The sequence below is a fragment of the Rhamphochromis sp. 'chilingali' genome (assembly GCF_963969265.1).
Source record: "Rhamphochromis sp. 'chilingali' genome assembly, chromosome: 17".
NCBI lineage: Eukaryota > Metazoa > Chordata > Actinopteri > Cichliformes > Cichlidae > Rhamphochromis > Rhamphochromis sp. 'chilingali'.
Genome location: NC_137944.1, coordinates 9,021,586 through 9,037,146, shown reverse-complemented (window position 1 = coordinate 9,037,146; position 15,561 = coordinate 9,021,586). Strand labels below are relative to the sequence as shown.

The following is a 15,561-nucleotide window of genomic DNA, read 5'->3' as shown; positions in this document are numbered from 1 at the left end:
AAACGCAAAGAAATGTAGTATTTCCGGTTGGTTTTCTTTCTAAATAAACTACAACATTCAATATTATATTTTATGTACCATAATAATAAAAGTCATACGAAAATATTGGTTAAAGATGTACTTTATTTACTCGCACTGTTGTTACTAAATTGTTCTCTCAAATATATGTAAAAAAAAAAATATCAGTATACTTTCATGTGGAATATCCGGTAATTCAATGACCAGTGTAGGTGACTTGACGCTGGTTCACAGATAAGGACAATAACCACCGGAAATCTGTTAAAAAAAATAAAACTGTAAAAATTACCTTTTATAATGGTAGGCTGGGTATAACTGTGTTTTAACTGTTGTTGTTTTTTTTTATCATTGCCTTCCTGAGAAAAGTTAAGACGCCCGTGATGCGCTATTATCGTGCACGATACAAAATTACATTGGCAATTTGATGTACATTTTATTTTGTGAGTCACTTACAACCGGAAGACCAACCTCTGGCTGTAGCTACCTGGTGCGCCTCTTCTACCTTGACGCTCAGGTACACAGATTTGGTCGAAAACTTTGTTGAAACTGGCGTTTTGGGCCGAAATTCATACACGAAACGTTCGAAATGGATTACAATAAATAAATGCGTACCATAAAGTGGAGAATCTAGCATTAATTCGGGAGACGGCCGGTGGACGCACCGTGTAAACTGTGAGTAATGTTAGGTGAGAAAGTCCTCAAATGGAGGAAACTGCCGCAATGACAAGTCGCCATGAAAGTGAAAATAATATTTGTATTTGAGACGAAATTCGAGCTCATATGTTCCTAAAGTTACCGTCAAATCGAGTTTGTGATTAGATAAAGACAAAACCGCAATACTATAGTCCCGTTTGACTTGTTTTTTTAAAAGCGAAGTCATACTGTTGATAAATGTCCAGGCGAATATCGTCACAACACAGGTTGCCAAACACTACTGAAGAATTGCAACATTGTCGTTTTCTAATAAGATTCATGTAATAAATAAATAAATACAAATGTAAAATAATTATAATTTATAATTACACTTTTTTTTTTAAATAAGGGAAATAATTCGTCTTTACTCAGGTTGTTTTAATGACTGGCGAAATAGCCACACTTGTCGTTAAATTAATTTTAATGATCCATATCCATATCCACAGAGTAGCCTTCATCATTGTTATGTGTTCTTAATGAGTAAAAGGAAATAAAACTATATAATTCTGAAATGAACATAGGTGTGAATCACCAGAAAGTGTACTCATTGGAGTTTCAATGAGTATTTTGTGATCTCCATGATGTCATGCAGTATATTTGATATAAGAACGGGTAATTGTGTTTGACTGTGTGTACACATACTCCGTAAAACCTGTTGGGCTGCATTACCTGCCACCTGCGGATATTAGTTTCACGATTGTTTTGACGAGAAATGCCCTCAGGTGCTTAGGAGCACACTTATTTCCTGCTTGACAATGTGGATTTATAAGAAGCGTTTTGTTTAGCTGTACTATTTCAACCCTGTCTCATCATTTAATTGAACCTCAGATGACCTCAATGTTTTTCTCATTTTTGTTCTTGGATTTTCTGATGCAGTCAATCATGTCTGCTGGCACCTCCAGCAGCCTTACGCATGGTTCAGGACGTGGCGCAGGCCACAGGCTTCGGTCCAGCCGGAGCAACAGCCAGGGGTCGTCCTATGAAGAACGTTGTGTGGACCCAGTTGAAGACAGAGCACAAAACCCAGAGCCGAAAGGAGTCCACAAAGCTGACCTGAAGGATGCTAATGGCAGACAGTATGAGACCATTGGCTTCATTCCTGGCTCAGCTGAACCATCCACTGCAACCCAAACCTGCAATCCATGCGCTTCTCCGAGAAGCTGTAGGACTTTTATATGTAGCATACTTACTTGCGGCCTGTACAGGGTCTGCCAGAACTCCATCCTTGCTCCATGCCTGGCACCAAAGGAGAGTTCACCAGATGAACCAGAGAGGTTGAGTCTCCAAGCTATGAACTCAAGAGACAACAAAGAAGAGTACACTGCAGAAGAACCCTGGTTGGAGGATCTCCACATTGCTGGAGTCAAAGTGGACAGCACAATAGAGTATTTAGGTGCTAAAACCAATCCTCCCACTTTGCCATACGTGCCACCTCCTGGTGTTCAGACACTGCCGAGCCACCAGTCGCTGCATGAGTCTATAAGGATTGATGACTGGGAGGATGGGGAGGAGAATGTGGACTCCCTGATTACTAAGAAGCTGCTGGAGCTCTACTCTGAATATCAGATTGAAGAACTGGCCCGGTGCACCTCAGACTCGGTGTTCCTGAAAAAGAGCAAGGCCATCAACCAGCTCATCAACTCACTGGCTGAGGAACATAAAATGGATGAGCAGGAGGCCGAGTGTCGGCTAGTGCGTGGAATCATCCGCATTAGCACTCGGAAGAGTACGAAGAAGAGGCCGCACATCTCCAGGAATGAGAGGACACTGTCGGACAGCGGAAACGAGACGATGAGGGAGAGCGAGTCCTTTTCATTGAGCAACAACAGTAAGTCCTGACCGACTCCTTTACTACAGAAATATCAGTGTTCCTGCCGGCATCTAGGAAATGCTTCAGTGCCATCAAGTAACAATCTCATTTTCTCTGTTTATCTAAGATGACTACAAATCAAATCCCAATATCCAAATATCAGATTTGACCTCCTCTGATCAGTGTGCCAGGGAGATTTGGAGGAACAATGGAGGTAAGAAATCTGCACTATTCTGCTTTGTTGAAAGTCTGTCCTAAACGAGCTATTCTGATAAAGTCAATTTATTAGACTAGCTTCACTGTACAATAGACGATATAAGCCATTCAGTGCCAGTAAATAGAAACTGCAAGTAAAATCCGCCACTCTGCTGACAGACATTGCAGTCATGGTGTTACATAACATTCAGAGTGGTTTATTCATTTTCAAGACTGATTATAGATGCTTCAGTCACCATGAGGTTACATAGATGAGGCCTGCTAAGGCTCTTCTATGTACTACTTACTATATACTAGAAGTGGGATGTGGGAGGGGCACAGGATTCAATTCAACCATTCAAGTTTTCTTTACATTTATACTTTCTGTAACTTTTCTGTTTTAGAGCCTTTATGGATTAAAAAAAATAATGTGCATCAGTGAATGTTACAGTCACACTTTGTCACATATGTGTGAGCAGCTGTGCAGTTTCATCTCTCAGTAAGTCAGGAACAGACATCTGCTGTTTTGCACCAGTCAAAAAGTAGCTTTTGGAGCAGTTGCGTCATTTCTATTGAGTTGCTTCACTCAATTTCAGTGAGCGTGGAGCCCCTGCAGGTGGGGCACTGACAGCTAGGTAAACAGTATGAAGTGAAATTAGGTCAGTATTTAAGTGATTTTACAATTCATTTTGAACTGTTTTTATTGTTAATGATTCATAAAAAAATATTATTGGGGCATGAATGTTTTGAAGCAGGACATGCCAGAACAGGTTTGAGAACCACTGCTTCACACTAACAGTTCATCTGTGCACTTTATGACTGAAGTAAATTTAAAAACAAATCATATCAAACTACAAGCTACCAAACATAAATTACACTGGCAGTGTGGTTGGATTATTTAGATAACCAAAAAAAAGAAAGCTAACATTTGTGATTTTTGACTAATCAATGTTTTTCATGATCTGTCTTTCACAATTATGTGTTTTTGTCATTAACTGATAACTGAGTTCAGGCAATAGAAAAGATTTGTTTAGAAATAGGTTAGCACTAAGTTAAATATTTACGAAGACTAAGGAATACGTTGTTTTTTGGGGGTTTTTTTTCTAAAAGCATTTAGCAATTGGCAAAACTAAGATTGACATTTTCTCACACCTTTGTTTCCTTTCATTCTCTTTTTTTCACGACCTAATTCATATGTAATTAAGTTTGTTATCACAAATCAAATAAAAGGGAATCAGTGGGAATTACAATTGACCCTGTGCACGAGAAAATGCTCACTTCCTGCTTTGAGACCGGATGTGGGGTTGTACATTTCCGGTAGCTTTACTTTGCGGTCAATCGCTACTGCGAAGATATACTCCAAAATCATGTCCAAAACTCAAAAACGGAAAGATCGCGTTAAGTTACAAAGAGGAGAAGGTGGGAACACTCACCGCTGTTGTGTCATAAAAAATCTAATGATCAATTTTGACGTTTAAAGCATTTAGATCGATCAGTTGTTTACATCACTCAACACAAGCAGAACTGCATCACTGCAGCAGAAGACACATCGTCCACATTCAGAAGCACATCTTTGTATAGTGACAGTTATTATGATGTAAACAGGCAAATGTTCAGCATTCAAACTACAGGTGAACAATAGTCAAACCAGATGTTTCCCGTTATGTCGATATCAGCTAGTCAAGTACACACCTACACAGCATGTTAACAAACTGTGAAAAAAGCCACACAAAAAATGAATGATTGCTGGTAAGGGTTTCTATACATTAGTATATACGAAGGGTATGTTGTGACTTACCTTAAAAATTACAGTGGTCCCTCGCTGTAACGCGGTTCACCTTTCACCTCGCTGTTTCGCAGATTTTTTAGTGCAAGTTTGCATGCTTATTTTTTTTACGTCGCATTGTGTCCTGCGTCCTGATCGCTGCAGACGATCTCCTCCGTGACGTCTCTCCTGTACAGTACAGAATCACTGCATCGATCGCTAGCAGTGTGACTCTGAAGTGCAGTACTGTATGTCCACGAAACGTTTTGCACCGTCAAAAAATAAAATTGGCTACTTGATTTCACCTATCGCTGGTTATTTTTAGAACATAACACCCGCAATAAACGAGGGACAGCTGAGAAATATAACATTTGAATCCCTTTTCTCTTTTGCCCTGAGCCGCGGGGAAAAAATATCGACAAGTCGATGAACATCATTTACAGATATATTGGGTAAATGCCCAAGACATCTATAGAAATGTAAATCGCCGCTTGATTCATTCATTTGCTTAACTTGTTTTGGACCGTAAACCAGGCGCGAATAGGACACCGGAAACAAAGCTCCCCACAGGAGTTTCTGCACCGGAAGTAGCATATGCTAACGTGCACATAGTCAATAGCTAAATAAAACATCCTAAATTGTATCAAAGTTGTACTAATTGCTTTATTCATGGGTTAATGTGAGATTCTACGTGCGGGGTACAGTGTAAAAATGAAGCATGGGGGGAATTCACTAGAAAGAAGACGTGTAAAAATTTGTTTTGTAAGCTACAGTAGATTTGTTCTTTTTGCATACAGGCTGTGATCACCTGAGCTGTGCTGTAAGCTCTAAGCTTTATTGCTCTCTGTAGTGTTAACTGAATTCAGTAACATAATCGCACAGATAAGCTTAAAGAGATAAGCACAGTTTCACTTGGCTTGGTGTAACATTGACCATCAAAACCATAGCTTGCCCTGCACCAGTACAACATGCATTACTGTAAACTTTACCACAACACTGCAAACTAGCTACTTTAGCCTGCACTGAACTGCACTGAACGGGCTATATTTTCATCCAGCCTTATAATAAAAATGTATGCTACAGCTATACATCATGTTTGATCCAATATCTAATTTTAAAACTCCAGCATACTTCAGAACCGTACCTAAACATTACATTTCAGATTTATTAGATGTCACTGAGCACTTTGAAAATGTTCCCTTATATTCCTCTCCTGTCTTCTCTTTCTTACCATTCTTTCCATCTTTGAGAGTGAGCTTATTGCATATTTGTATCCTTGAAAATATAGCCGCTGTACTACATATTGTGGAACTGTTTGTGTTTGGTGCTGGGCTGTTGGAAACATTTCCAGATGGCTGCCATTGATAAACATTACTCCACCTATGCTTGTTTGTTTTTTGTAGCTCTAGCCAGAGTGGCAAATTTGCTGGCATCAGCAATGAGTGTGATGAGAACCTAAAATAATATGGATCCTAAAGAGTTCTAATAATCTTTTGCCCAAAATGACCACAGTTTACCAACAAGGGGTTCACGCTATTGGCTAAGACTATCCACTATGAACTGATTGGAGTGAATGGAGATAAATGGCAAAAGTGGTTCTGGACTGAACTTATTTCAGTATTTTAATAGTCTTGTTTTTTTCTTACAAAGAAGATAAAATTGCACATAATACAGTAGCTTTGTGCTGTACATTGATTAGGTGGAATGAGATTTGCAGCAGATTGTGATTGTGATTCCCTTAATTTCCTTTAATTCAAATAACTACCGTATTTCCCGGACTACAAAGCGCACCTGAATATTAGCCGCACAAGCTAAAATCAGGGGAAAATCCTGTTTTGTACATACATTAGCCGCACCTGACTAAAAGCCGCAGGTGTTTCAATGTTGACTTATCATATGTAAGAGAATATGCACAAAGCGAATTGTCAGGAAAGAGATGGCTGTTTGTACCCATAACTTGAAAAACAAGTTATGGGTACATATTTGCACATGTAGTACATAACAGTAACCTACAGCACACCAGAAAAATAGATTCGGACTACCTTTTAGGCTCAGGTGCAGTGACACGGCTTTAACAAGAAGAAAAGTCAGTCATTCACCACCATCTTTCTCTTCTTCCTGCGCACTAAAACCACCAAAGTCCTCTTCTCCAGTGTCGGATACAAACAGGCTCAGGATGGCTTCGTCATCCACTCTCCGCTTCTCTCCTTCGTTGTCACTTTCAAAACCAAAGAAATCCTCATTGTCAGTGTCAGAGTCCTCCTCTCCATCATGCAGCAGTCCAGCCCTTCAAAATCCGGTGGTGATCGTGGATGTTTTCACACTTTTCCACGCTGTCAGAATCCACCGGTGGAGTTGGGCATAACTTGCTTTTCGCAAGTTTATCGCCGCTCATCATCCACGACTCCCGCTGAACGCGTAGCGCTACTTTGAAGTTTGTTTTTCGCGCTACTTCGTACGGTACTACGTTGCCTGGCGGATGGACATGTGACTAACATACCACTCTTGAACCCCGATCCTTCCGCCAGGCAACGTAGTGCCGTACAACAGCGGAACAAACAAAACAAATCGTCTTACGATATGACAAAAATCATGGACAATCCATAGAAAAGCCGCACCTGACTAAAAGCCGCAGGGTTCAAAGCTTGTGCAAAAAGTAGCGGCTTATAGCCCGACAATTACGGTAGCTAATAACTGATAACAAATAACTAACTTATAATCATGGTATACTCACAACAAACATTTCAACCAACTTGGTTCGTTACAGCCAAAAGTTCCTGTTTGATGTATGGGATTTAAATTACCGTATGAATGCCCCGAAAAGCGGTTTATGATGCATCATGTCACTTATACTTACAAAAGAATATTTAAAAACAATTAAAACACAGTTAAAAATAATTAAAATCTGAACTGCAGTACTGTGTAGCACTGCTTTAGCTTTTCTCATATTTCTTTATATTTTTGAGGAAAATAGGTGCAGCGATTTATTGAAACATGGGTAAATGCAAATACCATATGGAAAGCAAAAGCAGAGTGTACACTTCTAACAAGTTTGGAATGACTGTCTTTATTCTTTAAAACAGCCTAAACTCTGTTCTTGTCATTTTTAATCTACAGGATTCTTGAAAAACATTCCAAAGCTCATATTTGGATTATTATTGGTTATTCAATTTTTTCTTATCAACTTGATCTCACGCTGCTTTAATAATGTTGAATTCTGAGGAGGCCAATCCATGACTGACAGTGACTCCATTAATGCTTTTACTGCATTAGCAGTGGGTTTGTGATTGTTGGTGTGCTAAAAAAAAAATAAAGTCATGACCTGTTAGATGATTTTCAGATGGTTTTACATGGCGGTATCTTAGATACTTTTAAGTGTTCATAATTCCTACAATTTTGATAAAATTCTTAGCACCACGGGCTTAAATGCAGTCCCATACCATGACAGAGCCTCCATTGTGTTTTACAAATTAATTCTTAATAATAGTAATGTTGGAAAAATTGCACAAAAATATATTTTGACTTTAAATATGGGTATGATCATGATATGTTGTACGGCTCTTCTGTAGTCATGGTCTACTTTTTGTTGAGCGGCGCTGGTTTTAACAGATTTTGGTTTAAAAGGTGTAGCACGGTTATTAGCACTGTTGCCTCACAGCAAGAAGGGCCTGAGTTTGATTCCACCACCTAGCCAGGGCCTGGTGGTGGTCTTAGGGATCATTGGGATATTTTTTTTAGTAAATGTGAAACAAGCCTTTGTGTTCTTTTCAGTCTGCAGACCAAAACTTGATGTCCTTTCTCTTTTTTATATTGTGGAATCATGAACACTGACTTTCAGTTTTTTAAACTTTTTTCTTTTGTGAGTCATCGGTGCAATCTTGGAGTAATTTTGATTGGCTGGCCACTCCTGGGAAGGATCACCACTTTTGCAATTTTTCTCCTTTTGTGGAACTTGGAGTATCAAAGTCTTAAAAAGGCCTTTGTCACCCTTTCCAGACTGATAGATGATAAATGTCCATGACTGTGTTTCTTATCTGTTCTTAAAGTAACTTCAGATCGTGGCATGATGTGTTGTTTTGTTTTTGGTTTTTTAGATCTTTTAGCTGGCTTCATCTGAAACATTTAAATAAAGTTTATTAAGCAACACAGAGTGTGTGTATGTTTTGCAGAATTTGAATCTGCGCAGAGAGCATAGCCCTGTACAATTAAGAATTCGTCCTGCTCAGTACTCACATCATCAATAAACTCTGGTTCCACTGGCAGCCATTCATGGCAATGGCAAAATGTTGCCTCCACAATGTTAGATAATGTGGTATACCTTGGATCACTAGATCATGAGTCGATTCTCTCCTTTTTAATACTTTCCTCATCATTCTGGTGCAAGTTAATCTTGGTTTCGTCTGTCCTTTTTTAAATTTTTATTAGGTTTTTAATGTCTAATTAGCACTTCTGTTCTTGAATGTAACCAGTGGTTTGCACCTTATTGTAAATTATCTGCATTTCCATTCATGAAGACATCTCTCGTTTGTAAGACCTTGAGTGTTTTTGACTTGGTTACTTGTTCTGAAATCACATATATTCTGTGGTCTTCCGAAGCTCTTTGGATGTCATATTGACAGATCCAGTGAAAAAGATCCAGTCTTTTATCTGTGTGATTGATCATGAAACAACAAGAAAACAGGCTTCACATGACGATGAAACTGACTGTTAGTCAATTGCAGTTATTTTCATGCTTCTAAAAATGAGGTCCTATAAAAATAGCTGTAAATTCTGAACTGTTAATTCAGCACTTCTGTTAAACCTTTTGAATTAAAACTGAAAGTTTGCACTTCAATCATATCTTGGTTGTTTGAGCCGGAAGCAAAACTACAAAACATATCATGAAGTTATGCTTATCTGTATAACAATAGCAAGCAATTTTCATCTTTTATATAAAAAAATATACATACAAGTATTAAGTAGGTAAGAAACACAGTTCAAGAACATTTGGAAGAGGTTCACATTTAATAATAATAATGGATTGCATTTATATAGCGCTTCTCATTCACTCTCACATTCACACACTGGTGGTTGTAGCCACAGCTGCCCTGGGGCAGACTGACAGAAGCACGCCTGCCATATCGCGCCATCGGCCCCTCTGGCCATCACCAGTAGGCAGTAGGTGAAGTGTCTTGCCCAAGAACACAACGACCAGGACAGACAGAGCTGGGGATCGAACCGGCAACCTTCCGGTTACAAGATGAGCTTCCCAACCCCCTGAACCACGGTCGAAATTTTTAAAGGACCATCCATCTAAAAATTTCAACAAAATTTTAACAAAAGTGCGTTACAATGTACAGATGACAGAACCATGGAAGGGTCCGACACCGTCACATGTGGAACTAAGCAGTAGTAGCACTTGCTGAGATATTGAAACATTCACATACATATATTTCCACTCCTGTGTAGAAAGCTTACACCACTACACCAACAGTAGCAGAGTAGTTTATTGAAAATATGACTTCTGTGAAATTTTAGAGATTTCTATAGCCATAAAGTGAACACAGGCCTTTTGACACCAAGAACTCATGTTTCTAAGTAGATGGTGATTCACACCTGATCTGAGAAATGAGAAAAGGAACTAACAACAATCTACAAAACTAAGCAGTTATTAAGACCTTTAACAGCAAGTGGTCTTTAACCTGTGAAAGGCACCGCTCTGGGTGAGCAGGTGGCGTGGACACCTACGTTCGTGAATGCAATAACCTGAAAACAAGCGATGTAGGACCTTCAAATTGATACAATAGGTGCATCTATTAAAAATCTTGGATGAGTTTGAATCTCAGCAACCTTGAGCTCAAGGTCGGAGGTCCAATTTTCTGAAAACCTTGCGAATGCAATAACTCACAAACAAGGTGACGTAGCATTTTGAAACTGGTATGTCTACTAGGAAGCTGAAGGGTAGCACTGGTGGTTGCCAGTGTTGTTATTTGATTGTGTCCTTCCCTGCAGTGTGAGTGCTGCCTGTAGATGAGTGGAACAGTATGAAACATAGTCAGGTTTGTGTTTTGCATAACCCGTACACTGGTTTAAGTGCATCTTCTTCCATTTGTATGTGAAGCAAAACAAACAACAGGAAACCACACAGCGAACTTTACTCTTGTGTGTCAAAAAACAAGTACTGTTGTTTGCTTGGATCGGTATTGAAAGTATCAGCTTTGGTGACTTTACTCTTACTGCCACACAAACATTATGTGTATTGTCTGTATGATATGCAAGGAAGCAAAATGAGTCTGCCACGTTTGCATGTTCATGCTCATGATAGCTTTTCTTTCTGTGTTCTTGCAGGTCACACTTCTAGTTCCCCGACATCATACTCCACTTCACACACAGAGACAAATTCTTCAGGTGTCCCGCTGATCCGCACCTATGTGAGAACATGATTCACTCACCACATTTTTCTTTATTTGTCAAACTGTGTCCAAAAGGTGACATATGGGACGTCGAAAGGAGACCCTACTTGCACACGAGTGCCTTGCTGAGCCAAGCTGTTTGCAGAGACCGTGGCTTTGCTGTGGCAAAAGGAAAATGTGAAATTTCACATTGTCTGAAGGACTTCAGTGAACTCAGGGCTCTGTGTGTAGATATTTCTGGTTCATAAATGTTATGTTTGTGTTTGAAGGATTGCTTAATGGGGAGCTTGTCCTGCAGGCAGACGTCATCAGCTCTTAGGTGTTGTATCATACATGTTGTATAACCGTCCCCTCGTCCTTGAAGGAGTTAGGATCCTAAGAGCTTGCTCTGATTTTACTCTTAGATTTAAAGTTTGTCGTTGGTGTTGTTTCTGTTGTTTTGCACATTTCAAATGCCTTCATTATTGTTGATTTGATGAGTATGTGTTTGCTTTCAGTTTTGTGGTTATGTCGCAAATATTTAGTTGAGTCTACATAAAGTTCTGATAGTTTCCAGAATTTGAATAATTTTCTAAGTGAAGCACCTGGTTGGTGTCACTGCATACTTTCTATGTAGAGGAAAAGTAGAGTTTTCATTGTAATTGTATTGTGTTTCGTTACGTCCAATTGGAAATACAAGTTGAAGGCTGCAAAAAAAGCCTTCAGGTGTTGTTTTTTTAAATATTTCATATCATTAGTTAATATTCAGACAACATGGAATGTGTTTTTTGTTTTTTCAAATCAGTTTATTATTTGTTTCAAAACATGAAGTTCATACAAAGCTGATAACTCTTAAGCTCGTATCTTAACTGTGTGCTGGATACATTTTGATTGTGACTGTTTTACCGTTTGCTTTCAATTCTCAAATATTATGTGAGCCAGCGTGATCTGCAGCGACACTGTAGGTTGTATCGTGCGCTGTAACTTATTAGCGATGTTTATCTCAAGCTGACTCATGAAGTGAAGGTGTGTTTTCATGACAACAAATGTACTTGCTGTATTTACCCTCGGGTCCTGACGGGGATTTTCCCAGCTGAGTCACTCAATCCATTTTTTTTTTTTTTTGCCCTTTAGCATTATCAGTTTATGGTTACAGTTGTTAAGGAACATAACTGTAGTAACTTAATACAAATGGTAAACTAGTTCACGTATTCTGCAATGCGTCACCCACGATCTGTTTTACTTACATGTGTAAAGAATAAAGTTTTTTTGTAATCTTTCTGTAAAATCTTCCAGAATACTTGAGGTTTTTGTAGTGCCCAACCCCAGCATGGTTAGAATGGAATGATGGGAAACTTGTTCTGGTTTGGACCACGAAGACCAAAATTTAAAAGAAGTAATGAATTGCTGACTATATCTATCAAACTATACTTCTTACTTTACTGAAAGGGTTGAATTGTTTGGTGAAGTCTTTTGCATTTTGTTGCTAATGACACATTATAGCTGTAGCAGATCGAATGTTTAGGTGTTTCTCTTTGTTTTTCTTTTTTTTCAGCAGAAATATGTTGTATCAGGAACTAATCTCTGATATCAGATGTGGCTTTTTTTAAACCAATAAAGATTATGAAGTGGAACAAAAACAGGATGTTTTGTTTGTCACTGAGAGTATGGCCACATGAGGGAGTCAGAGCGTGCATTATTTTTGACAGTATTTCCTCTCTTTCTTTTTCTGCTGGAGTTCCTGCATAATCCTAGCTAAGAATAAGATCATGTGTTTTCACATTTGTTGTTTATTTGTTTAAGTATAATATTGACATAAGCAGCCATTGACAGTAATAATGGGTTTATTTTTTGTGATTTTCGTGACACTTGGATGAACACTACATTCAGGAACAGTCTTTGTGGACAAAAAGCAGCTCTCTTAATAAATGTAACATTTTTGTATTGCTTACAAGATTTGCTTATTTCGTAGAAAAAAAAATGTTGTACTCATAAATATACAATGATTAGTGTATAATTATGTCTTCCAACAAATTGTTCACCACCCTCATAAAAACAGTGGATGAGACTTAGCATTTCCATCTAATCGCGTTTTATGTAACTAGACACCAGCCACATAAGTACTATGCCATAAGTTACTTGTAATCTAAAGATCACAAATAACGCTTTAAAACTCCGTATGACCCTTTAACATTTGTGCGTGTATATTTTCATCATCTCTTTCTCTTTAGGTCTTTTTCCTTCTCCACCACTGCTCTCTTTCCTTCCTCATTTCAACCTCATCCTCTTAATCCTTACCTCAAGCCTCATCTCCAGAACTAAAGTCAGGGCACCAGCACATGAAAACATGCATTATCCTGATATTGGCGCAGGTAATAAAACTTCTTGCCAACTCATTTAGGCATGTGACACTCCCATCTCCAGACAGCTAATAAAAAGGTTGTCTAAACAATAACCACAGCTGGTTATAAGCTAACACTATGCCACCTAATGTTAGGCTCGAGTGTCCTAAAAATCACACTTTCCCTCAAGTTAACAGTTTGATAACATTTACACATATTATGAGAGTTTATTCATTAAGTGTACATTAATGTTATATCCACTTCAGAGAAAGTCTCAGTAACGCCAGTGAATAGCAGCAAAAGTAACATTGCTTGTATCGCTGTCATCAGACAGAAATGAGCTTCACTGACTCATCAACTCCTTTTAGATTCCTTTCAGAATGTTTTACAGCCTCCACCACAATAAATAGGTGTGGACAGTCAGCATACTGACAGCTGAGGTAAACAGCAGACAGACAGCCTACGCTGACCACAGATGAACAGCAGTTGTTTCCCCTACACTGTAGCAAGGATTATGCACTTACATTGCGAAGGGTAAGAAGTTAAAATTCACTTGACTGCAATCTGCAACCTACTGACATCTAGCAGTGGTATTTTACACACTGTATCTTTAAGCCCTAAGATCATGCACAGATGTTCACTAATCATATCAAATAAATCCAAAAGGGAGCAACATAAAACAGATCTAACAGATATCAGACACAAGAAAATCAAAGTAGAGAGAAACTAAAAATAATAACAATTTCATACAAGAAATTGACAGGAAAACACAGCTAACTTACGAAAGGAAGGAGTGATGTAAGCACAGCTAGGGGAAGGTGAGTACACATGGTTGCCAAGAGCCCCCTTCTTGGCAACCAGGTAATTGCTTAGGTAGTGAAAAGACAGAAAACAAAACAAATAGTGTCTAATAGGATATGTGCATTTAACATTAAATGTGACATCTGACTATGCTAAAAGCTATGATTAACGGGAATAGGCACACTCTATATTTTGAATCTAATGTGCTGTGGTCCTACTCCCCCATCTGTAACATTTCCTCCTCTGTTGTCTTCAAATAATGGATTGCTCTTGAGATCACAGTCACCTAGCAATATGAAGCAAACAACCGGGGATCAACCTCATTAGCTGTCAAGTATGTCTGGACTTATGTCTCCATTAAGGCGAAATTATCGCTGCCAAGACACCGTTATGTAGTCTATGCACCACTTTTTAGCTACCTACTATACTTTGAAGATGAGGTGTGCTGTATGGTGCTTACCTACAGAAAAAAGAAAACCTATGGAAAACACTGAAACAAGACAAAATGACAGTATGCACTGTCGGCTATGTGCTATGTTCTTCTATATGTATTGAAAAGCTACTGAATATACAAGAGGGGAATTCATAAAATTATTCAACCAATAATCACATGAGCCTATAAATATATTATATTATATTATATTATATTATATTATATTATATTATATTATATTATATTGACCTATCTTAGCACTACTGATGCTGTTTTTGCTATGCCAGCCTTTGCTGCAAACTTTTAAAGTGGTCCTGAGCTATAGTTCTAGTTTTTCATTGTTTCATTCAGTGGGTTTTTTTTGTTTCTTTGTTTGTTTGTTTTGTTTTTGTTAAGTTACTTAAGGCTAACCTATGAATCATTCTAGCATAGAAAAAGGCATTTAAGAGATGAACCACTATTGGAAACCACTGCTGTGTCTACACTAGTGCTGTCAGCATTAATCTCGTTAAAATGACGTTAACATCATAACCGCATTAACGTGGCAAATCTCCGTTAGCGATTAACGCAGATCGGCCCATGCGTGGGGCTGCACGGCGTCAACGCATTAGTGAGCTAACCACACCTTGACGCCGTGTGGAAGGAGTTCAGTGAGGCCATGGAAAAAGACTTTCAGTCTGCGGTGAAGTGATTCTGACAAACATTCAGGAGGGGAAATCATTACTCTGCTCACATGTGAATAATGCAAGTGGAGTGGTGCCGACTTCAACTGATATAGGTATTAAGGACCTCCTTAATACCATTTACACATTTTCTGTAGAGGAAGTAAAGTCGAGCGGGATGATTGATCCATCACTGGGGGCAAGTTTGCCATTCTCCTCAGCTGGAAAAGGGTGGAGTGCCCACTCCAGGTGAGGGACAAGATTCTGCCCCAAGTGGAGGGGTTTAAGTATATCAGGATCTTTTTCATGAGTAAGATGAGTAGTGCAGGTGCAGTGATGTAAACTGGTCTGTTGTGATAAGGCAACAGGCAAAGCTGTTGATTAACAGGGGATCTACATCCCTACTCTTACCTAAGATTACAAGCTTTGGGTAGTGACAGAAAGAATGAGATCGCAGATACAAGTGACACA

The 15,561-nt window shown here is 38.8% G+C and overlaps 1 protein-coding gene across 3 annotated transcripts; it reads left to right on the top strand.

Annotated features, from left to right (window-relative positions):
- The first annotated feature begins 489 nt into the window (after window positions 1–489).
- On the top strand, window positions 490–13,164 carry kdf1b (keratinocyte differentiation factor 1b). Of its 3 annotated transcripts, none has more exons than XM_080863595.1 (4): window positions 490–704; window positions 1,588–2,539; window positions 2,649–2,735; window positions 10,809–13,164. In XM_080863595.1, exons 2-4 carry the CDS (start codon window positions 1,594–1,596, stop codon window positions 10,901–10,903), a joined length of 1,128 nt encoding a protein of 375 aa, XP_080719721.1. In that variant the 5' UTR covers window positions 490–704; window positions 1,588–1,593; the 3' UTR covers window positions 10,904–13,164. The 3 variants fall into 3 exon arrangements, with proteins under 3 accessions (XP_080719721.1, XP_080719720.1, XP_080719722.1); XM_080863594.1 differs by having other exon boundaries at window positions 490–690; window positions 10,809–13,161; XM_080863596.1 differs by having other exon boundaries at window positions 493–532.
- The last annotated feature ends 2,397 nt before the right edge of the window (window positions 13,165–15,561 follow it).

What these genes read in the sequence shown, in the direction of transcription:
- kdf1b (XM_080863595.1), top strand. Translation starts at nt 1,594, where the DNA reads ATGTCTGCTGGCACCTCCAGCAGCCTTACGCATGGTTCAGGACGTGGC. An exon ending in CTTTTCATTGAGCAACAACA is followed by an intron (nt 2,540 to 2,648) that starts GTAAGTCCTGAC and finishes TGTTTATCTAAG; the next exon opens with ATGACTACAAATCAAATCCC. An exon ending in GATTTGGAGGAACAATGGAG is followed by an intron (nt 2,736 to 10,808) that starts GTAAGAAATCTG and finishes GTGTTCTTGCAG; the next exon opens with GTCACACTTCTAGTTCCCCG.